Consider the following 24,752-nt stretch of genomic DNA (forward strand, 5'->3'; position numbering starts at 1 on the left):
CATGGATGGAAATGTGTGGCTCCCCATCCTCGGCTTCATCGAGCTCCTCCTCCTTGCAAGCTCCACTATGGCCCTCCTCCTCTTGGGTTTTCTCCCCCTCAAGAACTGGCTCAATGAGGTAGACATGCTTTGCCTTGCATTTGTGACCCAGTGTGAACCTCTCATCACAATTAAAGCAAAGACCCTTCTCCTTTCTTTGTTGCATTTTCTCCCAAGATAACTTCTTTATGCCTTTGATAGGGGGCTTGCCTCCAGATGTACTGCCACTAGGACCTCCCAGGATGAAGCCCTTGCTGAATCCCTTATTGACCCCAAATGGTGCAGCTATAGGGATTGTCTTCTTCACCTCAAACCGGTTGTTCCTCCTTAAGTCCTGAAGTTGATCATCCTTCATACTTGCAATCTCCAAAGCTTGCATTAGTGACCTTAGCTTTCGAAGCTTCACTTCGACAGCCAATTTTTCCTTCAATCCGCCTACAAAAGACCCAATAAGAGCCTTCTCGGACCAGCCATGCACTCTAGTAGATAGGTACTCGAACTCCTTTTGATAATCCTTCAAGGAACCCGTTTGCTTGATCTTCGAAAGAGCTTCATGGTAGTCAACATAATCAGTGGGTCTGAACCTCTTCAAGAGCTCTTTGACAAACCTCTTCTATCTCAATTCCTTTTTTTGGGCTTTGTAGATCTTCCTCATCCATTGCCACTCCTGATTAGCTTCACCTTCTAGGAAGTAGGCAGCATAGGACACCTTTGTTTGACCTTCCATGGGATGGTGCTCAAAGTATTGCTCGGCTCGGCTAACCCATGTGCTAGGATCGTTCCCATTGAACTTGAGAAAATCCATCTTAGGCATAGCTGCCCCTACCCTCGGTCTTCTCTCATATCCTCCTCTTCTCTCCCTTCAGTCCTCTGCATCTTCTTCACTCCCTTCGGAAGACTCCTCCGCTTGGCTTGAAGATGCTTCACTAGATGAACTTGAACTTTCTAACCTTTCATTGTACCTCTTGCCCCTAGATCTCTCGGATCCTCGCTTTGGTCCTCATTGGTTCTTCTTCCTCCTTGTTTGTTTATGGACACCACGAGCTGATGGAGCACCTCTTCGACATAGCCTAGTCTTTCATTGGCAGCAGCATTTTGAGCCTCTAAGGTTGCTTCCAAGGCTTCAATCAGCTCTCTATGAGTTGGTTGTCTTTCGGCCATGATCTTCTTCTTCTTCTTGGCGTCAATGGCTTCCACTTTCTTGGGTTGAATGCTCTCTTAACGAAAGCACCAATGATGGAAGCCCTCAAATGATGGATGGTGGGTGATGTATTGATGGTGTGTTGGGTGGCTAGGATTCACCAAAGTGTTGGATGAATGCCCATAGTAGGATAGATGGTTGGGGCTTGATGGCGTGATGGATGGATGGGATTAATGGACCACCTTGGGGTTGCCCTAAAAATCAAAGGATGGCAGTGGGATTTGGAGATAGAACTAGCTCAAGCTAGCCCCTATTTCTATGGGTCAGTTTAGAGCTAATGCCCAAATATTTTTTATTCATTCAAAAGATCCCTTTCAAATTACAAGAGAGGCTTATTTACAGGACCCCCTAAAGATCTCAGCCATCTCTTCAAATGAAAGACAATTCAAACTCAAATTTCAAATTCAAAACAGCAACTCTAAAGCCTAAAGATCCTTTTTCTTTCGAGGGATGACCAAGTTAACCTCCAAGCCCATGCACATGTCTTTAAATTCAAATGGCTCATCCACATGCCTTAATAGTTGATTGCTCCCCCTAAGATTTAGGAAGCCACATGCCATGCTCCTCCCCATGTGCCATGCCTTCTTGCTGGTTCTTTGTGCCTTGTACGCCTCCTTTCAAAGTAGGCTCAAACCCAATTGTATCGGGTCCTTGCAAGCCACCATCCAAGCAATACATTTGCTTGGCTTTCTTTGCTTATGCTCTCCTTGCTTTTCTTGTTGCATTCTTCATGGCTTTCTTCATGTCTTCATCACCAGGCCAACAGGCCGACCTAACGAGGCTGGGCCTAATATTCTCCCATCTTAAAAATGAATTTTGTCATCAAAATTTGACATACCTTAATTTGCAAAAAGGCCTGAATATTTCTCTTTTCCTAACTCAGGTCTTCTTACCATAATACCTTTCGGATCAAAGAATCAATATTACTAACCAGTTCCAAAATAACTTGAACCACCATACTTCTGCTGCGCACCCTGATTCAAACTACCAAAATCCATTGGAATCACTAATAACTTTTGATCAAAATACTACTTTGTATTATAAACCAAAGAGATCCAACATTTTAATTTTTAGATAAAGCCTAAAAAGGAACTTTTGATTCTCGTCCCTTAATTTACCTCGAACATATCCATCTAGATTAACCCTCAAGTCAATTGATTCGTTCAAAACCATCATATAGGTTAGTTATTATAATTCAAATATGAATTAAATCTTAATTCTCTTATCAATTCAACTAAAGGATTCCAAGTTAAACTCCTACAAGTAAAAGCAACTAGATGAATTTTCTCAATGCACCCCCAAATTAGAAGGATATAAATCAACACAAATAAGTAAAACTGACTCAATTATCTCTCTTAGAGTTTTCTTCATCGAGATCTTTAGCATTTATCAAAAATCTTTCATGATAATCATGTAATCCTCTAAAATTCAAATTCTTTATACAAATCTAGATTTCATCAGCAACCTCAACAATATTGGCAAAAGACCCTAGACCGATTTATAAACCCAAACTTTGAATTGAAGTTTCATATGCATCACATAGTCTCTGATAGACATAAAATAACTATACTATCTAGAGCTGCAAGTTGGATTTGGTATTGTTTGCTAATAATCTTAACTGGGTGTTAATAGAGGTTTGGCTAATATATCCTCATGGTGCTGACCTTATGGATCAACAAAAAGCAGCACCTAAGAATTAGGATTGTACCAATATAAAATCAAGGGTTATTATTCTAGCTAGTATGTTGGATATTCTCATATCACAAAATAAGAAAATAAAAATAGATATTTAATATTCAGAAAATGTTTGGTGGATACAAAGGCTTGCACATCTTAAGATTTTGAGGGCATTGATAAACACCAAGCTACCAAAGTGCAGGTCCATCACTAATCATATGGTCAAGATAATTGGCTATATTCGATAGTTGGAGCTCCAAGTTTAGAGATGGATGCAAACTTCTAGATTGATGTTGTACTACAAATGCTACTAGAGTTAGTAATTTCACCTTAAACTATACTCCCAAAAGTAAAACCTTGACCCTTGCTTAGTTGCTCCAACAACTCTATGCAGCTAAGGAACTTGTTAAAAGGAACATAACTCTATAAGTGCTTTCTGCACAGGCATCATATCCTAAAATACAATTTAGGTTGAGGAGTGGAACGAAAGATAAGAAAGGAGTTAACCAAGGGTCTATTTAGTAGCAATAGAAGGTGTAGTAATTACCAAGTCAAGTACGAAAAAAGGGTAAGAAAAAGTTGAAGGGTGCTCCAATTGTGGCAAGTCAGGATATTGGAAGAGAAATTGCCATTTGTATCTAGCTTCCAAAGCCCAAGGAATAGTTGAAGGTATTTTTCCATTCAAATATGACTATTTGATGTTATACTTAATAATCTTGGGCTATAGACTAATAACATTGGTCCATGATTTTCTTTTTTGCAGGGAAGGCTTCGAAGCCAGGGCAAGTTGAAGAAGATGAGATCTTCTAATTGAAGCAAAATAACATAGATTGATTGTAGTTAGTATCACATCAAGGTGGATATATTTTTAAGCCATAGATATTCTTACAAACAATATTTAATTCTTTTTATGGTTTTGATGTTTGATCTAGGAATGATGAATTTTAATAGTGGCTTAATTAGTAATTATCAATTTTCTATGATTATACTGCTATTGGTGATGTCAAAATGTTCGATTGATGTTATGACTTTGGTATGAGTCAATTTGGATGCATATACTTCCTATCAATATACTTTCTTTAATATGTTTAGTGGGAGCTTTCAAGCTTCACATATCATTTGAAAGTGAAGGAGATGACTAGTTTTTTTTATCTTATCTCATGAAATGAGAATTGTTAGCACAAGTAAGAACACATGGTATGCTCAAGGAATATATTGAATTAGTTAAGCCAAGAGGTTCTTTTCAAAAGAGTTTTGATTGGAGTAAGAGAGACAAAATTTTTACCTACCTTTTCTCCCAGCATATAGCATAAATTGTCATATGATAGCACCCACCTAAGTTATTTCATCTTCATAGGCGGTGATTATTTTGGTTATCAATTGACATTTCTAGTTGCATAAAATTGTTTGATCTTATTGAGCCTTAATAGGTGTAATTGGTTCGTAAGAAAATTCTAAAATGAGAGTTGACTTTATTGTTTGATATGATAGTTCACATATTAAATGGGAGTCCCTCAAGTATAATTCATATTGGATTGATAGTATATTCCTCATAGAGTAATTAGTATTCATATTTATAAAGTATGAGAGAATTTGAGATGGTTATTATGAAGGAAAAATATCCCGCACAATCCGATAAAATCGGATGCCAGGTCAGAAAATCAGTTTTAAAATTTTATCTATTTATTTATAACAGGTATAAATAAATAACATAACTATATTATGTTTACCATACCTCGATCCCGCAGCGGAAGATGGTCAAGGTACTCAGGAACAGAATCTGGTACAGGGCCAAGTGCTGGATCAGATACTGGATCAGATGCTAGATCTGGTACTGGATCGGGAACTGGATCTGGAACTGGATCTGGTGCCGGATCTGGTACTGATGGATCTGGTGCTATGCGAGGCCCGGATGTACGGACCCTCTACTTCACACGCATGCCAAGAAATGCAGGAAGGTAGGATGATGTCTGTATAGTGCAAAAACCCTTTTGCAAATAAAACCCTGGAAGAAAAGAATTTCAAAAATTCCTTCTTCCCTTTTTCTTTTTCTTTCTTTTCCTCTTTCTTCCCGTTTCCTTTTTCTCTCTTTTACAGGCTACTCAAAAGATCATGAATCTCCCCTCTCTCCGGATAAAATCTCTAGCTCAGAATGAAGAGAAAGCTAGCCTATTTATAGGCAAAGACAAGGCTGAACCAGGGAAGAGAAAACGCCAAAAGGGAAGAGTGAACGCCAAACGTTTCATGATTTTATTAAATTTTTTGAACCGTTTGATTTCAATTAAATCAGTCCTATATTAAAGAGGTTTCAAAACCGAAGAGACACGTCTCTTCGGATCTTCAAATGGTAGCCGAAAGAGGGAAGATCAAGCGGCCTTCGATGTGTTCGGAAGAAGAAGAAGAACGCGGTCCACGGGAGAAGGTTTGCAGAAAAATTGGTCACTGGACCGAGGAAGAAACCAGAACGTGTCATTCAATTAGAGGGGCAAACAAGTAAATTTCCATCAAATTTGACTTTTCTTAAATGGGTTAATTCAAATGGGCTGAATCAAATGGGCTTGGGTCCATCATTGGTTCTAAACCAAATTGAAGACCAATTTGAAAGATTTTGGATCCGGAAAAATTCCACATGAATCTGATTCATGTGAACTCCAATTAGTTCAATTTTCAGATCAATCCAAGTCACACTTGGACTAGAATAAATATGGAATAAATTCTAATAAAATCATCATTAAGCCCAATTCATCCAATTCAAAACCAAACTCAACAAATGAGTCTAAATCAATTTCAATTACATTAATTGAAACTTGATTAAGCCAGAATACAGACATAATTAAATACACATCCATGAAATTCAGTATGTACCTCATGTTCAGTGCTAGCTGAACATAGACAAAACCAAATCTCAAATGACCCACAATTTAATTCTCAATTAAATTGGATCAAGTCCTTCCTACTTAACTTGACTTATGTGCGTGACTCCGATAGGTTCGAACACTAAGCCGGTAGTACATGGACTACTCCATGCACTAATCGAGGTGACCATCTAGCAATGATACCCGACGTCCGGATAGGTCGAATATGCAGAGCAACATTCAAGAACCTAGACGTATGGTTGTTGCATAATTCATCCCTATGACCATCGATGCTCAAAATGACCTCAGAGTGGATTGTCGACCTCTGGGTCCGGTCATCCATAGTGTATTTCAAATAATCAAATCAAGTGACCTATCACTTGGTTTACCCTGGCCAAGGTTTTACTGAATTGAAATACAGTGAGACATCAACTCCTAAAATCTGGAGCGGTCAATCCCATCTTGACTCATACACAGACTTCGCGAGTACTTGACTGCACCCAGCATCCTTCCGATCCCTGAATTAGAAATTCAGGTCATCCAGTGCCTAAGTACAGTGAGTTGCTTGCAAGTCACCGTGACAGTCTCAGGTCTAAGGGGTACTTATGTCCACATGCTTTGCGAGCTAACTCCCGACAGTGGAGTGCTACGCAGGTGAGTCACTGTTCAGTGATGATGTACTCCTACATCTCACCTGTATGCCATACATTGTCTCCACACTCCTTGGTTTAAGAGGACAACCAACTAAATGACACACAACGACCTATACTTGATATAGCTATCGTCCAATTGACAGCTCATCATTTGGTCGCGAACTGATTTAAGGACTAAATGATAAAACCTCTTTTATCCACTAAATTAGTCCTAAGGACTTCATCACAATACACAGGAGTTCAATTTGAAAATGTAACACTTGTGATGAATAGAAAATTGCCAGAATAATTTTTTATTCATTTTAATAAAACATATACATAATCCAATTTCTTACAATTAAAAAAAAAATGGCTTTGGGACACAATTCCCAACATATTAGCCCTTCCTTTTTAGATAATCGATTATGGATATTTATGAACTGTTTTTATTCATTGGGTGCATCATGATATAATCATAAGATTTTCTTATTTTCTATACCCCATAAGACAATTGCTTACATTGGGCAATGGAATTTGCGAGGATAGCTTATGCTACAAGAAGGTTTTGTAACCTGAGAGGACATAAGAATGTAAGCATGCACCATATGTTAGCTCTATGAATTAAAGACCCAAATAGCTTGAAATGCAAGTGAGAGATTGTTACAAGTAGTGTATGCCTTAAAAGCTATTTACATAATTAACGAAAGAACAAGTTAAGAAATATGGTTATCTCCTTTATATACACAGTCATAAACAATATTAGGCTGTATCATGTGTCGATTTTAGTGCTAGAAACGAGTTTATATGTGTCACTATTGGGTGGAATGACCAAGTGGATGGAGTGTTTTCCGTAGAAAGAATTGAATCACTATAGACACTTGAAAATTTTTTATAGCTAAAAATGAGGTTGGGTGTCAAACGTATATGGTTATCACTATGTACAGTATTCAATGTCAAATTAGAGTTACTTTTTTCTCACAGTCATCAGAGTAGTTGACTTTGCACTAGTATAGTGGGTATTGAACAGTCAATTACATAAGACCATCTCTTGAAAAATCACTATCAAATTTGGTGATGTTTTTTGTACACACAATATGCAAGTGGTCCCTAAACTTAAGGATATGACTACTTACTACATGTTGGTTCGTTAAATTTATGGCCAAACCCATATATCAACAATCATAATCTAGATTATTTTCTTGATGGGGAGCACAATAGTTTTTTGCTCCATATCACAAGTGGAAGTACTGATTGTTCCAACAAAGAATCCATCTACAAGAATCTATACATATAAGAACAGAGACATGCCACACATGGAAGTCTTAGATTTAGGCAGCATTTTATTCAAATATATTTTCCATAATATATTACTAATTGCTCTGAATATAACCAAAGGTTATTCAAAATTGGTTCTATGTGTGCGTTGATTAACTATAATTTATGCATTTGACCTAAGGTTCTAATGGGCCATAAGATTAGTTAGCTATGGATTTGATAATGCAATGATTTTCCCCACCATACTATTAAGGAGAAAGGAAGGTGAAAAGACTGAAATACAAGAACAACTATTGTGCATGAACGAGGCTTTCTCTATCTACTCTATCTACCTAGGATTAGCACGGGCATAAATCATTATGTATAGAAATGCTGCTCCACTTTGATTTATTGTGTCTATGGCATAGCCCATCCAATAAGATGGGACATGATATATTAGATACCTGAGTTGACTTTAGTAACCCACATTTGTCTGTCAACCTCGACCTTCTAGGATCTTTTTTGAGTTCTCACAAAGCTTAGGGTCTATTTGTTGAGTAGGTGAATCAATCCCTTATATAGGGATTGGTTCATATGAGTTGGCATATTAATAAGTAGATTGGATTGGCCTATACAATGGTTTTGCTAGAGTAGCGAGCTCTTAGGGGCTAGCTCTAGGTGGCCGATTGCTTCTAGAATCTCTAGGGATGGCCGTCCAGACCTTGGATATCCTAAGTGGTTGCCTACTACTAGGGTTTCTTCCTAGCTAGCCAACTAGAACTAGGATTCCATCCTAGTGGCTACTAAACACCTAGGGACTCTTAGGATACAACAAAATACCCCTAGGATTTCAATCCTTGGGTGGTAGCTTAAGAGGCCTAGAATTTCTTAAATGGGCATAGACTCTTTCCTATAAAGGGGGGAGAGGCGCAGGGTTTGAATGATCCTAAGCGGAGAGTGCCATTTCTAGGGAGACAAATAAGAGTGAAGGAAGAAGAGAGAGAATGAGATGAGGAGGAGACTTTATAATATTTCTTGGAGGACCCATGGGTACGAGTACTCTATGTGGTGCCTAAGATCTATTTATTCATCTTTTTCATCATCTCTCTCTATATTTTTCTCATCTTTGCAGGTAATCTATCTCAATATGCATACTGCCTATGTATTTATGGTAATTTATTAGAAAAGAGAGATACTATTTTATTCTATTTATATAATTTTACTATATAACACCCTATGGATGGATTCCATATCCTTCATGAACCACTTTAACCATCAATGTTGAGTGTGATCTCAAATATGGTCTCCTTTAACTATTGGTGTAGGATGTATTTGATATAGACTAGAAACATTTCTACCTTGAGATTCATGAAAATGCCAAAGAAACAACACCTAGCATTAAGAGTGACCCTAGTAGAGACTAAATTGACTTCTAGGCACGAATATGGCCGGAACTTGACCTACGGGTGCCTAAGGAGCTCAAATGTTTAGTCTTATGAGGTGACATAACTAGTAGTAACTTTGTTATAGATAAAATTTTATCATGAAACTACTTCCAAAAGTGTTTTTTGTCAAGTAAGCTTTCTAGCATAAGTTTTATCATGTCAATCAGAGGTCGAATAATAAAACTATAGTGAGACATCGAAAGATATGTTAGTATAGTTAATTTGAAGTTGTGAACTGACGACTAGAACCTTCTATCAAAAGATGTTAATAGCGACAAGGCCATAGCTAGTACAGTTCTATGATAGAAAACCTATCTTTAGTTGGTTTTTTAGTCCCAGTCAATCTACAAGTCGTCGAACAACAATTAGTATGCATCCAATTGATATCAACAGTAAATAGGTCTTGTTTTAGTGCCCAAATTGTTCTTAAGGCATATAAATTGTTTTTAGAAGCCTTCTTTTGCAATTTTTTGACTTCTAGTCGAGTTCTAAGGGATTCCATGAGTTTTTATAATATAAAAACTTTGGATCATTATAAATACTCCTCTCTTCCCCTCTTTTTGATCTTAGTTAATATTATTGAATTTTGAAGATCTCTTTGAGTGTTTTCTTGCGCATCTAACTTTATCTTGCTATGATGCAACTTTGTTGCAGTTTTTGTGTAGCCCAAAGGATCCCTTTTCTTCAAGTCTGAATCTAGAAGGTCTTGCAAGAAGTTGGTGCAGTGTCCGTAGATACGTGGGAAGCTCAAGAGAAAACTGATGCGACTTCAGCTGAATCAAGGGGATTGGCTGGTGAGGCACCCAACCGGTTGTCCTAGTTTTAGCTTTTCTTTTTTGCTTTCTACTTCTAGATTAGCCATCTTGTTTCTATTTAGCCTTCTAGTTCATTATTATCTACCTTCTATTTCTGGTTTAGATTCAAAGCCTCCTAGTTAAATTTATTTTGTAGTTCTTTTCTTTATATTCTTGCTTCCAAAAATTAATATAAAAATCAAAAGAATATATATTGTTTTTTTTTTTTTTACAATTCTAGAAATCCTAATTCCTATTTGGCATAGTTGATGCCTTGTTCAGAACTTGATGGGTTTATCATAGTCATATTTGTTTATCATAATCATATTTGTTTCTTAGGTTGTTTTCAACTTACAATCATGCTTGGCCTTTGCTTATGCAATAACCAATTGGATTAACCTTTTGCTTTCACATGCACATGCTGACTATACATAGTTAATCACTAGTCCCAACAATCCTGCCTGTGTCAATGACATTGGGCATAGGCTCAAGCTGCATTGATCATTGATGTGGAGCGTAATCCTACAATAAATCAAGCGTAGATGAGTAAAAATATAATAAAAGTCAAAAGATTCATGTGACTTTTCTTGAGAATTATGCCATGCAATATTTTTATGCTTTGAAATTCATGATGAGAGAGTTCTTTACCTCATTATATGCATTTTGGAGATTTAAAGCGCGGCAGCAAAGAATAGAAGAATAATGAACCAATATGCTTTCGATATGTTTAAGGTTTTGAACCTTTTTGGTCCATTAATGGAAATGATAAAAAGAAACTATTTCTTGGCTTGGAAATTGGGTTTGAGTGGTTCGAAATTCATTTGGTTCAAGTCAAATTAAGGTTTTTTGGGCCCTAAAATTGCCTAGGTTTTTAGAAAAAGGAGAATTGAAAGCATAAGTTTGGTAGAGATTCCAAAACATTGGGTGTTTTGTCAAATTGGGAGAACAGGTTTCATGAGGTCGCCGCAATCTCCCTTGTGATTTAAGGGCTCGTTTGGTTCGCGAGAACCATTTTCCTTCCGGGAATATGATTCCTGGGAAGCATATTCCTAGGAAGAGGATGCCTAGAAAATTATTTTTGGCATGTTTGGTTCATCATGAAAAAGTGACAAATTTCTAAAGTACTTATGTTTGGTTGACCATCCACTCTCTTGGAAAAGTTATGTATAATTTCTATTATACTCTTAATAAAAATTAGGTTTTTAATACCTCTTTAATATTTCTTTAATGCTGAAGAGACTTTTTGGAAAAAAAATAAAAATGAAGTGATTCCCGCCTCATGGAAAACTAACTTTTCCATGTTTCTCATCGGAAAGACTTTCTCATGAATTGTGGGAATCATATTCCCATGCGAATACAACTTTCCCGTCTCTCTCCTTTGAAAACTCCAACCAAACAAAAGGTATTTCATTACTTTTTCGTTGACCACACATTTCTCCCTTCTTTTCCTGCGAACCAAATGAGCCCTAAAGAATTGGAACTTTGAGAGTAGTTTAAGACGTTACCAATATAAAGGCCATCCATATCCAAGCATTGGCAATTGTCAAGCCCAAGCAACTCCTAGTCTCATGATGTCCGATGGTGACCATATCCACTCTATCCTCCTTTCAGCAGCTGCTTAGAGATGGGGCTGATAAATAGACTGCAAGTTGTGATGAGAGAAGAGTAGCATATAGTTAGAGTAGAGGTGGCGATCGGTCCGGATCGGATAAAATATATGCTAGATAGGTCAAAAATAGATCAATCTAAACCTGATATTTTTATTAAGCAGGTTAAAAATTTAAATCAAAAATATCATCATTTTATTAAATAGATAATTTGATTTGATGTACAATGGGTTGAATGATGTTAAACGGACTAAAAGAATCAAGCATTGCCATCAATATCTAGAAGAGCTTTTCTTGAACTTAAGAATTCATTTAAATTTAAATCTAAACATTTGCGATCTTGATTTGATCCAAGCTGGAGAGCTAGTGGTATAACGATCAATTTACAACCATATGCCGTGCCCCTCTTTCAATGTCTTCCAGGCGGCATTTTCTTTGCCCGATCCCGTCTACTTACATTCCGTCCAGGACTCGTTCAATCTCGCATCCACGCGCACTCGCCAGCGGTCGCCAAAACCCCACGTTGCTAAATACGCCTCAATACCAACAAATCTCTCCTCTCATGTTCGTCTTAAGCGTCCCACTACCAATCGCCAAATCCCTTCCGCCCCTCCGTCAAGAAATCAAATAGTCCCACACCTACCACGCCTCCTCTCGTTTCCTCCCTTCTACCCGCGCCTCCCGCTCCCATGGACCTCCGCCTCCTCTCCTCCCGCCTTCTCCCCCTCCCTCCTTCCATCACCCGCCTTCCTTCTCGCCTCTTCGCCTTCCCCTCCCGCTCTATCTCTTCCCCCTTCCCTCTCCGCCCTTCTATCCCAAGAATTCGATTCCCGCCCAGTGCTTCCGGCCGTGTACGGCTCAATCCCGCTTGCTCGTCCCATGCCGAAGAATCCCAGCTGCCCGACAGCGGCGGCATCGCCGGGTCCTCCACGCTTTCCGGGGAGGAGCTGGATTCTGGCCCACCGAGCATTTGGGCGCAGATGAAGGAGATTGTCTTGTTCGCGGCTCCTGCGACTGGGCTGTGGATATGTGGGCCTCTCATGAGCCTCATTGACACTATGGTTATTGGCCAGGGGAGCTCCTTGGAGCTCGCCGCCTTGGGTAATACCCCTTTGTGCTGCAGTTAATGTTGTTTCTTGTCTTTATCCTTTTCAGTTTTGGTGATTTTTGTGGTTGGGGTTGTAATAGGACCGGGGACGGTGTTCTGTGATTACCTGTGCTATGTGTTCATGTTCCTCTCCATTGCCACTTCCAATATGGTCGCCACTTCGCTTGCTAAAAAGGTCGGCATTGTTGAATTTCTGTGCTTGAAATGAATGTTAGGGACCAAATTCTTTTAATGCTTACCGTAGTCAATTGTATGTTTTTGGACTATATTTCTTCTTGCTGATTTTCTTCATGATGGCTATGATAAATTCATAAGCACGCAAAATGCAAGCCAAAAGTTACATTATTTCAAATGACGGAAAACATGCATAATTACTTTATTGCTTCTTAGAGATTTTAAATTGTTATTCTAATTAATGTTTTTGCAAACACATATCATTTTCAGATTTTTAAGATTCATCTTTGTGATCGATCATGGCTTAGATCGATTGGAGGTGGCTAGGTTCTTTTTATGCCTCGAGTAAGAGGACTCTAAATTTGCTGAGCGGTTGATAGAAAGAAAATAAAGATTGTGATACAACATGATAAAAGAATTAAACGTGGAAAAAGGGGAAGGAATAACTCATTTCTGTTGCTTTAATTGTGACCAATTCTGTTACTCAAACTGCATATAGAAGAAGGAGAAGTAAGTTGATTCTTTTGCTTGCAGGCGAGACTTGAGCCACTTCCTTGATGATAGAAAGATGGTTGCCACTAACTCCACTAGGCACTAAAACTCCATGTGCAAGCAGGTTGACCCTCAATTCTATGGATACATCGACCTCCATATGCGAGCAAGTTGAACCTCCAATTTTTGGAGGACATCCATGTGGAAGTAGGTTGAACCTTCGGTCTTTGGGTCACTCATCATCCATGTGGGAGCAAATTGAACTTTCACTCTTTGGACAGAATTGGAACCACATCCACTGATGGTTGTAAGACAGTCATCATCAAGAAAGACTTTGGATCCTAGGATCTTGGGAGGGAGTCATTAGTCCATGTACTCATAGGGTAGAAGATGACTGGTGCTTGGTAGAGTTGTTAGTGTCAAATGTATTGGAAAAAGAGGAGAGCAATTGAAGTTAGCCATATGCTCTTATGGAATAAAAATATGGTAATTTTGATGTAGGCACATATATGCAGAGATGCATGAGTTGTAATGCTGACTTCTCATCCTCTTACCTCCTTTTTCTTCTTACCATCTTTACATTTCTTTTTTATTTGACTTACAACAAAAATATAAAAGAACTTATAGAGGTTGCATTTTTGATCCTTAGCAAGACATAAGATATGATTGTAATCTGTGAAAATGAAACAAATTGAAACTAAAAAGAAATAGATATGGAGCATGCTTAGGGTCATTCTCAAAACAAACAGGCGGCCTTATCAAATCACCAGCAAATATTTAATGACTTTCTGACGAACACTAGGTTTTGCTTTAGAGAACTCTATATTTCTTTCTATCAAATATCGTTGGGGTGAGTGGTTGTGGAAGCTGTGGCTTCAATTTACCTACTAATAAAAAAACCTAGACTTTTTAATGAGATTTTGGCCAAGTGAATTAAAAGTAAAGTAAAAGAAAGAGTTATTTTTTCATCTTCCACCAAGCCAAGAGACCATTTCATGTCAATATAATGAGGATCTAAACTAGGATGCTTTCCTTAACAAATGCAGTGTTGTTTGGACTGTTGGATTTTCCAATTCTTAAATTTGGTAGCAATCTTGGAAGCATGATATGTCTAATAGGGTTTATAAAAAAATAATCTTTTGGAATTGCATTACCAAATCTAGCAATTTTACCATTCTAATCTACCTTTGCTTTGAAAAAAGAAAGGAAATATAAAAAGCATACTTTCTTGATTTCCTCATTATTCTCTCATTGTTGATTTCTAAACAAAAAGGAGAGTTTCTTTCCACACCACAAATTAAGGCATAATTTATTTTTATATCTCCATTAAACCTATATCGTAAAACAACATCCCTCCCCATTCAATCAAACTTTCCTCTCCCAAGAGAGACAAAGAAAAAAAACTGCCTTTCCCTATGTTTTCATTCTATATTTACATATTCTAGATCTTGTCCCTCCTATTCCTTAGTCTCCTTGATAGTTGGCCAGGCCTTGGCTGTTGAGTTTTCACTTTGGGGTCTGGGTAAATCCTGATTTCTAATAGTTGAGATGGATGAAAAGTAATAAATACAGAAATGAAAAGAAGCAAAAGGAAAGGAGGAGAAGGAATGGAGAGAAAGAATTAGAAATGGAGATGAAGGAAAAGAAAAAAAGAAAGTTGAAGGAATAGCTAGCAATCTTGTGCCCATAAGATTAAATATTTCTAGGGCCTTGTACCCATTTCATGCCTCCCACACAAGATAAAGAGAGGGAAAATATCTCTTGATATAGTCTGAAAGCATGCATCTATATATTTTTATTGGGATGGGGAGTGGCCACTTTTTAATGGCCTTTCTAAATGACGTTGTGCAATAATCCCATGGTAAATAGAAACTCTTTACATATAAATTCATACTTCATAGTCAATGAAATTCATGGAAAACAGCCTCTAATCATTAAAGAATAATTAAACTGACTAAACTTTGGTTTAGCCATCCAAAAACCTTTGAATTATGGTGCAAAATTATCCAATTCGATCCATAAGTTTTGGACTGCTTTTATGACGATTCGACTCTGAAAGCATCATGAATCCCATCGTACCACCAGAACGATTAGAAGTGGGGAGGTGGAATCCTCTAAATGGAGAACTTCACTAGACTTGTGGAATTCTCCAGTTGAACAATTAACAATGAGTCAGAATATTGCTAGTCTTGACACATTCATCCATTTAGTGAATCTCCCCTCAGAACTAATTTTAGTAGCTATGACTACATTCGCATTGTTTATAGGATTTGATTTCCAGTTTCTACATAACCCACATCATCATTGTATTTATGAAAATGTTACATTAAAATGCCTCATGAAATCCTTTTCAAAGAATATTCTTTTAGTGAAGAAAAAACACTGATTTTTAAACACAAGGTTATCAACATCGACTTAGGTGCTGGCACGGCATGGCACAATACATCTTGCATGATTTCCTTGCTGGCTTGTGGCAAGGGCATGATATTGGCTAAATGCATTAGTTGGCATGTTTTCATGCTAGTGCGCAACATTTGCACAGAATGGCACGGTCTTGTATGTACTGTGCTAGTGCTCGGCCGGCATGCCCCTCTGCATGTGATACTAAGAACATTGGTTGACAAGCAAACTTTGCATTTTGGCCAACAATTGAAATTTCATAGATCTTGTTAAAGGAGGTGCTATAGAATTTGAAAGTTTCATATATTACTATTTTGAAATGAGGGTGAGGATATTATGAATGTAATATTGATGCCTCTCAAGGAACATTGATTGTGAAAAAATAATGATTTTTTTTCTCATAACCTCATTTTTGAGAATATAGAAATCCCTCTGATTGGTCAATGACTATGAGCCAATCAAACATCACACATGCAGATTAGAACTGGTATGTCATATGTCTTCTGTAGAAATTCGACCGGGATGAGCTGTAAGACACAAAACATGATGAAGTACCACAGATAAAAACTGCGCATCAATTACCTTGATATATATATCGCTCTAGTAGGTTGCTCTGATTCCAACATTGGAGTTGAAGTGAGCACTAGCTGTTGCATTATCCAACCCTAAATTCTTTGTACACCAGTCCCATTAGCTAGATTTATCACCATAATTATATCCATTTGTTGCTGCACTGCCAAGAGAAATAATGAGAAACTTACTAAAGTAACTTTAGGTAAATGGCAAATCACATGATGTTGATTTTTTCTTAATATAATTTTAAACGCACTTTTTTGCATGCATTAGTGCCGTGGATATTTATTCTTCATCAATCTGTTAATCTTGTTAGTAAGATTAATGAAATTCAAGAAGTTGTATATAGCTCCAATTGACCAAAATAAGTGCCTTAGTATTTGTATCGTCTAAGTATTTTTCCATGAAATAACTGGCCCATATAGCAGTATACTTTTCAATCTCTATGTCAACAATGGTATACAAAGAAAAATATCTACTATGTGGTTGTACAAATTCTTATTATTGGCCTTAAATTCGCCTCGATTGTGTATGCAGAATTAAATTTGCCTCTATAATTGTGGAAAGGCTTCTTACAGAAAAGTTGCTTCTTCAAAATTTGAATTTATATAGCTCTGGGTTTCTTTGTTTGCTAGTGTTTTAAGTGGAATTTGAAAGAACACCCTGTAACTAACCTGAAAAGTTGTGGCTTAGAAGAAGTAAATAGATTTAGGCACTTCCTTGGTGGCACAATTGTTAGGTGGAAGGTTACATTGACAGGGCGTGCCTACAAATATCCTTGCCTTTCCCTGGACAAAAATAGAACTAAAGAGAGAGAAGGTAAGATATTCTTATGAACATGGGGGCTCGAGAGCTGCAAGGGACTTTATGCTTACCGATGTCTATTCATTAACTGCTTTTTTTTAGTGTATTTTGAATAGGAATACATCAGTTCTGTTCAATAAGGGCTTTTGTTATCCATTTTACCACTAATCTTTACTCAAACATATAAGTTAAGCTTTTAAAGGTAGGTGGCAAATTCTAAAGTGTGCTTCTTTCATGGAAGTCATTGAAAACTTGTGTTGTCTAGGTTAAATTATAGAAATCCCCATAAAACATTCCAAAGAGTCCTGTGCTACCATTCAGCAATATTTGCTTCCTAACTAGCTTATGATTTGGCATTCATGATGTGAAAAACACAAGAATTCATTTTCTAGAAAAAGGCTCAGATATGTTAAATGCATAAAAATGAGTCAGTGTACTCTAATGGATATTAAAAGAAAATTGTTTTAGATTCTAGATCAGTGAATGCCTGTGATAGATGCAGCTTAGCATTTCTTGAATTCTTTAGTAACTATTTTATTGCTTTATTGATCTGCAACAGTATTTTTTTACCCAGATGCACCTCAAAGAAACTCTAGGTGTCAAACAATTATTTTCTAATTTATGCTGTTTTGCTTGCCATGCTTTCTATCATATGATGACGTAGGCAAATGTGATATTGTAAATGCAGGATAAAGGGTTAGCACAACATCAGATATCCATGTTACTCTTTGCTGCTTTTGCTTGTGGCTTAGGAATGTTTCTGTTTACACGATTGTTGGGTCCTCAAGTACTAGCAGGTATATGAGAAACCTTATAGAAATTATGGCAGTTGCTGAGATGATATTGCATCAGTTTTATGCTATGACTTCATTTTTATTTCAGTCATTTTTTAATGAGAAAACATGTGGATTTATAAAATAGTGAAATAGCCTTTAAATTCTATTTTCTGAGGATTAAAAATGAAAAGAACAAGCTCTGTCCTTGATCTCAAGGCTGATCAAACATTAAAAATGAAAAGAATTATTTATAAGATATGGGTTCCAAAGAAGTCTATAAGTTGCTGGGAAAGAGATAGGGAGATCATTCTGCGGAGAAATTTATGACGAGTGAAATGATGATTGCCTTCAGTATCCTCCTTCTGTCATGAAAGTTTGGTTGTATAAAATTCAGTGGAAAAATGAGGGATTTTGTCCTTGTATACATTGAGGTTTTCAACAAGTGTCAAAGATAATATCACTACTGACGACTGCTGGAGATGAGTCGCAACTTCAAATTCTTGTAACAACTATAGATCCTTGCTTGGATTCACTTAGCCCCTGTAGCAGTTATCTAGTAGTTTGCTAAGCCCTAGAGCTTGAGAGAGAACCTGGGAGAGAAAACACAGGAGAGGAGGGAGCTATATGGGGCACGTGAGGAAGAAAATGAACTTGAAGGCTGGGCACCTAGCCCCCTTCTTTCTTAGTGTATAGGGTGTTCATAAGGGGCTAGCCCCCTTTCTTCTCTCCTAATCTGGTAATGCACTGCGCTATCTCGACAACCTGCATCACTTTACGAATCTTCTCAATATTCATCAACATCATATCTATGGTGTGTGTAGCATATGGAATCTAGAAAATATATGGCTGCCTGTCCATCAGAATCTCTTGGTGGCCTTATATTATGGTCCATTATCTGTGACCACCTGCACGACATTCCGCTCCTTTACATGGTCTCCATTAATTTGAGGATCTAATGGACGTCGTGCACCTGATTCGAACTATTAAATGACTTGTGGAAAAATATCTTCATGTTCCAATATATCAAAAAATTAATGGTGCTCCCCCTGCTGCGACTCGTCCAACCATCACAAATTAGAGTCAAACTGTTGGTGCCTTACTTGCTTTGGTAGGAGGCTATCCACTTCTCTAACTCCTCTTTACTATTGTCTAATAGCTTGCTGTATATGTCCTTCGATCCAGGAGGATATACACTCTGATTGACTCCCTAGATGGAGGTGTTAGCAGATTAATAGTATGTCATCTACCGTATTTGTAAGGATGTGGTTGAAGTGGAACTAGGGTGTAGCTCTCCTCATGTCCCTTTTCTTATCTTCGCTAGCATGGTGTTAATGCTCAGCTGCTTGGAATCTTTGCTGAGAAAGGCATGCAGATCTATATCGTGAATGGTGGTTCATGCAGGAATTTCTCTGGACTTCTTCCCTTTCTTACTACCAAAGGCCCCAAATATAGAGACTATCTGGTTGCTGCCTCTGCCAACAACCTCTCTGACTGACGAAATCCTTTTGTAGCCTAGATCTGCGCTGGAGGACTCAGAGCTAGAGTTTGACTCAAGGATCGCCGAACTGGTATTGGTAGGCGTACCGGTCGGCCATTGGATCGGCTGAACTAGTACAAAAAGGTCATAGCGCGCGCGCAACGCGCTATGGTCTTAAATGCCACAACGCACGCTGTGGCAGATTGAACCGGACTCGGTGCAAAGCTGCACCGAGTCCTGGCTGAACTGGACGGGCGGTTCTGGCCCCTACGGGTCCGGAACCGTTTTCTATGCCTGAACTGACCCGATCAGATATTGGACTGGTTCGGTACGAGCTGAAACGGCCGGTACGGGCCGGTTTAGGATTCCTTGGTTGACTCATACTATAAGGGCCCAAACTAAATCTTTTGCTTGACAATCTCCTTCCTCTGACACTAGTCATTGATGCTTTTTTGGATGGCAGCTTGAATCTGTGCCTGCTTATCATTGAGGATGACTGCCTCATAATTCTCTGGATCTCTCAAGTTGTATGATCAAGGTTTGCCGAACCAGTACTAGAACCTATACCGGTCGGCGGCTGGTTCAGTACAGTACCATATTGGTATCGTACCGACATATTATACGCAATGGCATGTCGGTTCTGAATCGACAGGCCAATTTTTTTTAATATGTTTTTAAGTTTGAATTAAAGAAATTAATTTTTTTAATTTTTTAATAATTTTAAGTGTTATTTGATGTTTCTTGATTTTTTTCTGATGTTTCTATGTCCAAATATATCCTAAATGATGCCTTTTGATGTTTTAGAGTGATGCAAAACATAAAATAATTTTAAGTGCAATTTTTATTTCTAGAATATTTTGCATGCTAAAAGAAGCAACATGAAATATTCTAAAATCAATTAGTAAGATACAAAATATAAAATGAAGTAATTAATTACATATATCTAAAGTACAATATATATACCGATATCTAAAATCTCGTCAAGTGGTGATTCTCTCATAGATATCTGGATCATTAGCATAATCAGGAAGCACATTAGTCCACTCCTTTAACCAAGTGGTGTTGTAGTTCTATACGCTCTTTCCATAAGAAACGCGTTCTAGGTTATAACCAATCTTGATTCTCACTGAAGCTCTAGCTCTAAGAAGTATTCTCTGGCTGATAATACAACTGTGGAGGGGTCCATTCGAATATGCCGGAAACATCTGATCCGTAAGATGCTTCGGGCTGCGTAGGGTAGCATCCACCGAAAAACGATGATTCAGACACACCATATCCATATCCGTATCCATATAGGTCATAGGCTGCCTATGGCTGTGGGTAATAGGGTCCAGCATACGACTCGGAACTTGATACGTCTATGGATCCTATTCTATGTAGGGATCATCTGCAACCATTGTATGTCATGCTGGCCTAAAATGGGCGGTACAGGACATACCGTATCGTACCAGTTCGGTATCGATACTGTATTGTACCATATCGACACTGTGCTAGTTGGAGTTCGGTACCGAGATGACGAACCATGTCTGCAGCTGCATTGTGTCTTCCTGAATGATCTCAAGAAGCTCGTCTCCTGTATACAATTATATTCTCGTGGGCTCTACCAAATCGTGCACCACAGTTCCTATCTTGTGTAGCATGTGTAAATTAGAACCTACCGGTATATCGAAGACCACTCTATTGCTGCGTCATAAATGGTGGTTCTTTGCTTTTTCTATCAGGGTTGCAATTGCTTTTTCTTTTTCTTTTTTGCTGCGTTGAGGAGCTGCCTGCTTTTCCTTCGTGCCCTTCTTTGCCTGGCTATGTTGGGAGGATGGATGTAGCCTTCCTGACTGAGTCGACTAGGTAGCATAGTGGCCTCGTCTAAGCAACTCTTGATCATATCTCTGGGAGAATGTCTCGAACCAGGAGTCATATGACGACTGGCTCCCTAATGACCCTTGTGGCTGTGGTTGATTAGCTGGAAGTAAGGTTCGCCGTGCCGGTACCGGAGCCCATACTAGTCGACCGACGTTATGGTTCGGTACACTCCCGTGCCTTCTGTGCCGGGCCTATACTGACACAGTAGAGAGGGAGAGAGAGGGAGAATAAGAGAGGAAGAGAGAGGGGGAGGGAGGGCCATCAGAGGCCTCCGTTGGGCGCCAGAGGGGCGCCGGAGGGGCCCGTGCCAGCCCTTTGCTTCAGCCCTCCAACACCTTTTAGCACCCCTCCAACGCCCTTCGGAGGCCTCTAGCGGCCCTCCCTCCCTCTCCCTTCCCCCTCTCTTTTTCTCTCTTTCCTTCTCCCTTTCTCCTCCTGCCTGTTTCTTTTTTTGAATGCTGAATCCGTCCTAGTCCGCCCCGAATTGAGCGATTTGGGGATGACTCCATATTCCTTGGCTGGAAGGACGTGTGGAATGTTAGGATCTGCCCATTGCCATGCATCCACCCTAGTTTCGCTATTATGAAACTAGCCAGTCGTGGAGGCGATCCTAGTTCATCAAGCTCTAGCTCCTGCTGTTGGCCCACAAGCCATCTGATAATAGGATCATCCTCATTGCCAACGAAAGCATAGTGAATTGGATTCGTATAGTTGAGCTCCACTTCCTTCTGAATGCATTTCAGCCTTAACCTTAGATTGTAGTGAACATATATAAGGTCGTTGAGGTGTTTCTATTCAGACGGCTCTTTTGCTTGCTGTGGATGAGGGCGAAGGTGGACTAGTTACGCTCACAACCACTCGACGAGATTGTCTAGGAGAGGATTCGGATAGCTAGCCACTTAAGATTTTTTGTGGACAAACCAAAATGAATCCACCATTCAACTGCAAAAATATTGAAGAAAATTACATATAAGATAGTATCATATTAGTAACCATTTAACATCAGGTAAAAATGATCATTGATATGTAATATACTTGGATTCAAACTTTTTTTAGTTACGACAGCTGCCGAGATTCCAAAACTATCAGTGTCCTCTCTAAATATTTTCGTTTGTGAAAAAGAACTGTGTTATAATATGTTAATCATTGAAGACACGAGTTAATTTATGCTCTAGCAACTAATGTCACGCTCTAGCTTCTTACTTTTTGAATCTATTCTTGCAAGTTTACCGAACACATTCAAAAATTTTTACACCAGTTGATAATTACTTAATTAATTATTTAAAAATTGTAAAATTATATTATAATAAAAAATCATCAACTAATGAAAAAGAACCGTGTTGTAATATGTTAATCATTGAAGACACGAGTTATTTTACGCTCTAGCAACTAATGTCACCCTCTAGCTCCTTACTTTTTGAATCTATTCCTGCAAGTTTATCGAACACATTCAAAAGTTTTTACACCAGTTGATAATTACTTAATTAATTATTTAAAAATTAGTAAAATTGCATTGTGATAAAAAATCATCAAACTAGTCCAGAAAATACTTCTACATTGTTTATATCTAACACAATTTTTTAATAATTTTTAGAGTTACTTAAATATTTTGTAATTAATTTTTTATAATAAATTGATATTTAATTAGGAGATATCTATAACGTTAATTTTAATTCAGATTAATGTAGAACCCAACTAGAGATCATACATATCTCAATTGATCGTTATTTAATTAATTATTTAAAAATAGTGAATTTTCATTGTAACAAAAAATTATATTTTAGTCCAAAAAATACCTCTGAATTATCCAACATATAATACCAATTTTTTTATAATTTTTTATATTGTATGTATATTTGTAATTATTTTTTAAATAAAAATATTTAAATATAAAATATCTAAAAAAATCATTTTAATTTGGATCAGTGTAGGACTCTACCAGGGGTGCTATATGTATTTTTTTGAGCCCATAGATATGCACAAAAGACCATTTATTTAAATTTTGGCCTAGGTTTTTACATGCATGATCATGCCTAAACTTACAAAAATTGCTATGAAATTTAGATATAAAGTAGCATGTATACTCCCAAACAAGCTATCAATTTCACAGAATTTTTTTGGTCATTATTTTATTTTTAATATTTTTTAATGCAAAGTATATTTGTTAATTTAAAAATTCATAGGCTTAAAAAAATTATGATTTTGGCTGCATTGCTCATATTATTCGTAGATCTATAGCATATCATGAATCATACTGAAATCCAAAATTTTGGCATGATTCTCTCATTTTTCTATTTTTGTTTGATTTTTAAACAAGGTATGCAATCTCGGTGTTGGACCTCGTGCCGGTACCATGTTGGTACAATGCCTGGTATGATGGTTGGTTTAGTGTACTGACACTTGGTATGCTCCCATATCGAGTATTGGTTTGGTAGTACTGTACAATACTCTTTATATAGGGTGGTGTGCACAAATATTGGGAACCTTGGTTTTAAATGTCTTGGTAAGATATATCTTAAAGATCTTCTAGAGAAATGAAATATCATGAGGTATGTGTCCGGCCATTTGATGGTTCAACTATCTTTAAGATAACAACTGTCTCTAGGATAATAACCGTCAAACCCATAATTGATACACCCATCTATCGAGCTTAAGGCTTTGTTTAGACTTTATAGTTTTTACATTAAAGAAACTCTTCATCCAAGAAAATAATTTGCAAAAACGACAAATATAACTTTTTATTTTTACACAAATAATTTGTACACTTTTTTGACCATTCACTAACCTATTTTAATTGTTTGATCAATCCTCATCATCAAACTAGTTGTTCACTTGAATTGAGTAGCAAATCTCTTATTGGACATATTATATATCTCAAGTGTCATCCATACATACACACACATATATAATATACCTCTAAATTATAATTCTTTTGGTCTATCTGGCTTAGCTAGTCATGTGACTATGGCTTATGCTGGTCCGCATGGACCTAGCAAGTTAGGAAACATGTAAATACCATCACATGAGAGATCAAAACCTATCTATATTACTCCTTATAGAAACACTTACCTCGTCTCTCGACCTACACATTTTTTATAGAGAGACACAAATTAAAGACTACTATTTTTTGTGAGTTCTAATTCATTCTTCCTTATTTGAGGTACATTGCTCCCCTTCCCTGCAATTATATAATGGTCATTCTGAGATATCTACTTCCTGTTCTATTGATGGTTTTCATTCTTGTAGCCTTACGGTGATCTAGTGTCAGCTGGCTTTCTCTATCTCACGAGACATAGAGATGTTAGCATCTGAAGGCTCAAACCTCTTGCCAGCAATTGCATAGAGTTTTAACTTGGTCTGTGATAGCTTCAATTATTTAAGTTTCTCTTTCTCTCTCTTTCTTTCTCCCACACACAAAAACACATACATACACAAGCAAGTGCGCACAGATAACACTTGTGCATTATTCTTGTTCCTCTTTAGTTCACTGGAGGAAGTTAAAAGAACAATTACTAGGTCATCGAAGGAATGTTGTACTACCTAGAACTATCCTGTTTGGGGCGTATCAAGCCGTATCGGGGGTG

General features: G+C 37.7%; 1 protein-coding gene across 2 annotated transcripts in view; it reads left to right on the forward strand.

Annotated features, from left to right (window-relative positions):
- The first annotated feature begins 11,963 nt into the window (after positions 1-11,963).
- LOC103697272 (protein DETOXIFICATION 46, chloroplastic) overlaps positions 11,964-24,752 on the forward strand; it is a 69,945-nt gene continuing 57,156 nt past the window's right edge. Inside the window, exons 1-3 of one of the 2 annotated variants that reach the window (XM_039116390.1) lie at positions 11,964-12,605; positions 12,693-12,787; positions 17,744-17,852. In XM_039116390.1, coding sequence (XP_038972318.1) covers positions 12,194-12,605; positions 12,693-12,787; positions 17,744-17,852 — 616 coding nt within the window. In that variant the 5' untranslated portion in view covers positions 11,964-12,193. The remainder of the gene's footprint in view (positions 12,606-12,692; positions 12,788-17,743; positions 17,853-24,752) is intronic. The other variant, XM_039116389.1, reaches the window with a different exon arrangement.

The sequence above is a fragment of the Phoenix dactylifera genome, unplaced genomic scaffold, assembly GCF_009389715.1.
Source record: "Phoenix dactylifera cultivar Barhee BC4 unplaced genomic scaffold, palm_55x_up_171113_PBpolish2nd_filt_p 000090F, whole genome shotgun sequence".
Classification (NCBI taxonomy): Eukaryota; Viridiplantae; Streptophyta; class Magnoliopsida; order Arecales; family Arecaceae; genus Phoenix; species Phoenix dactylifera.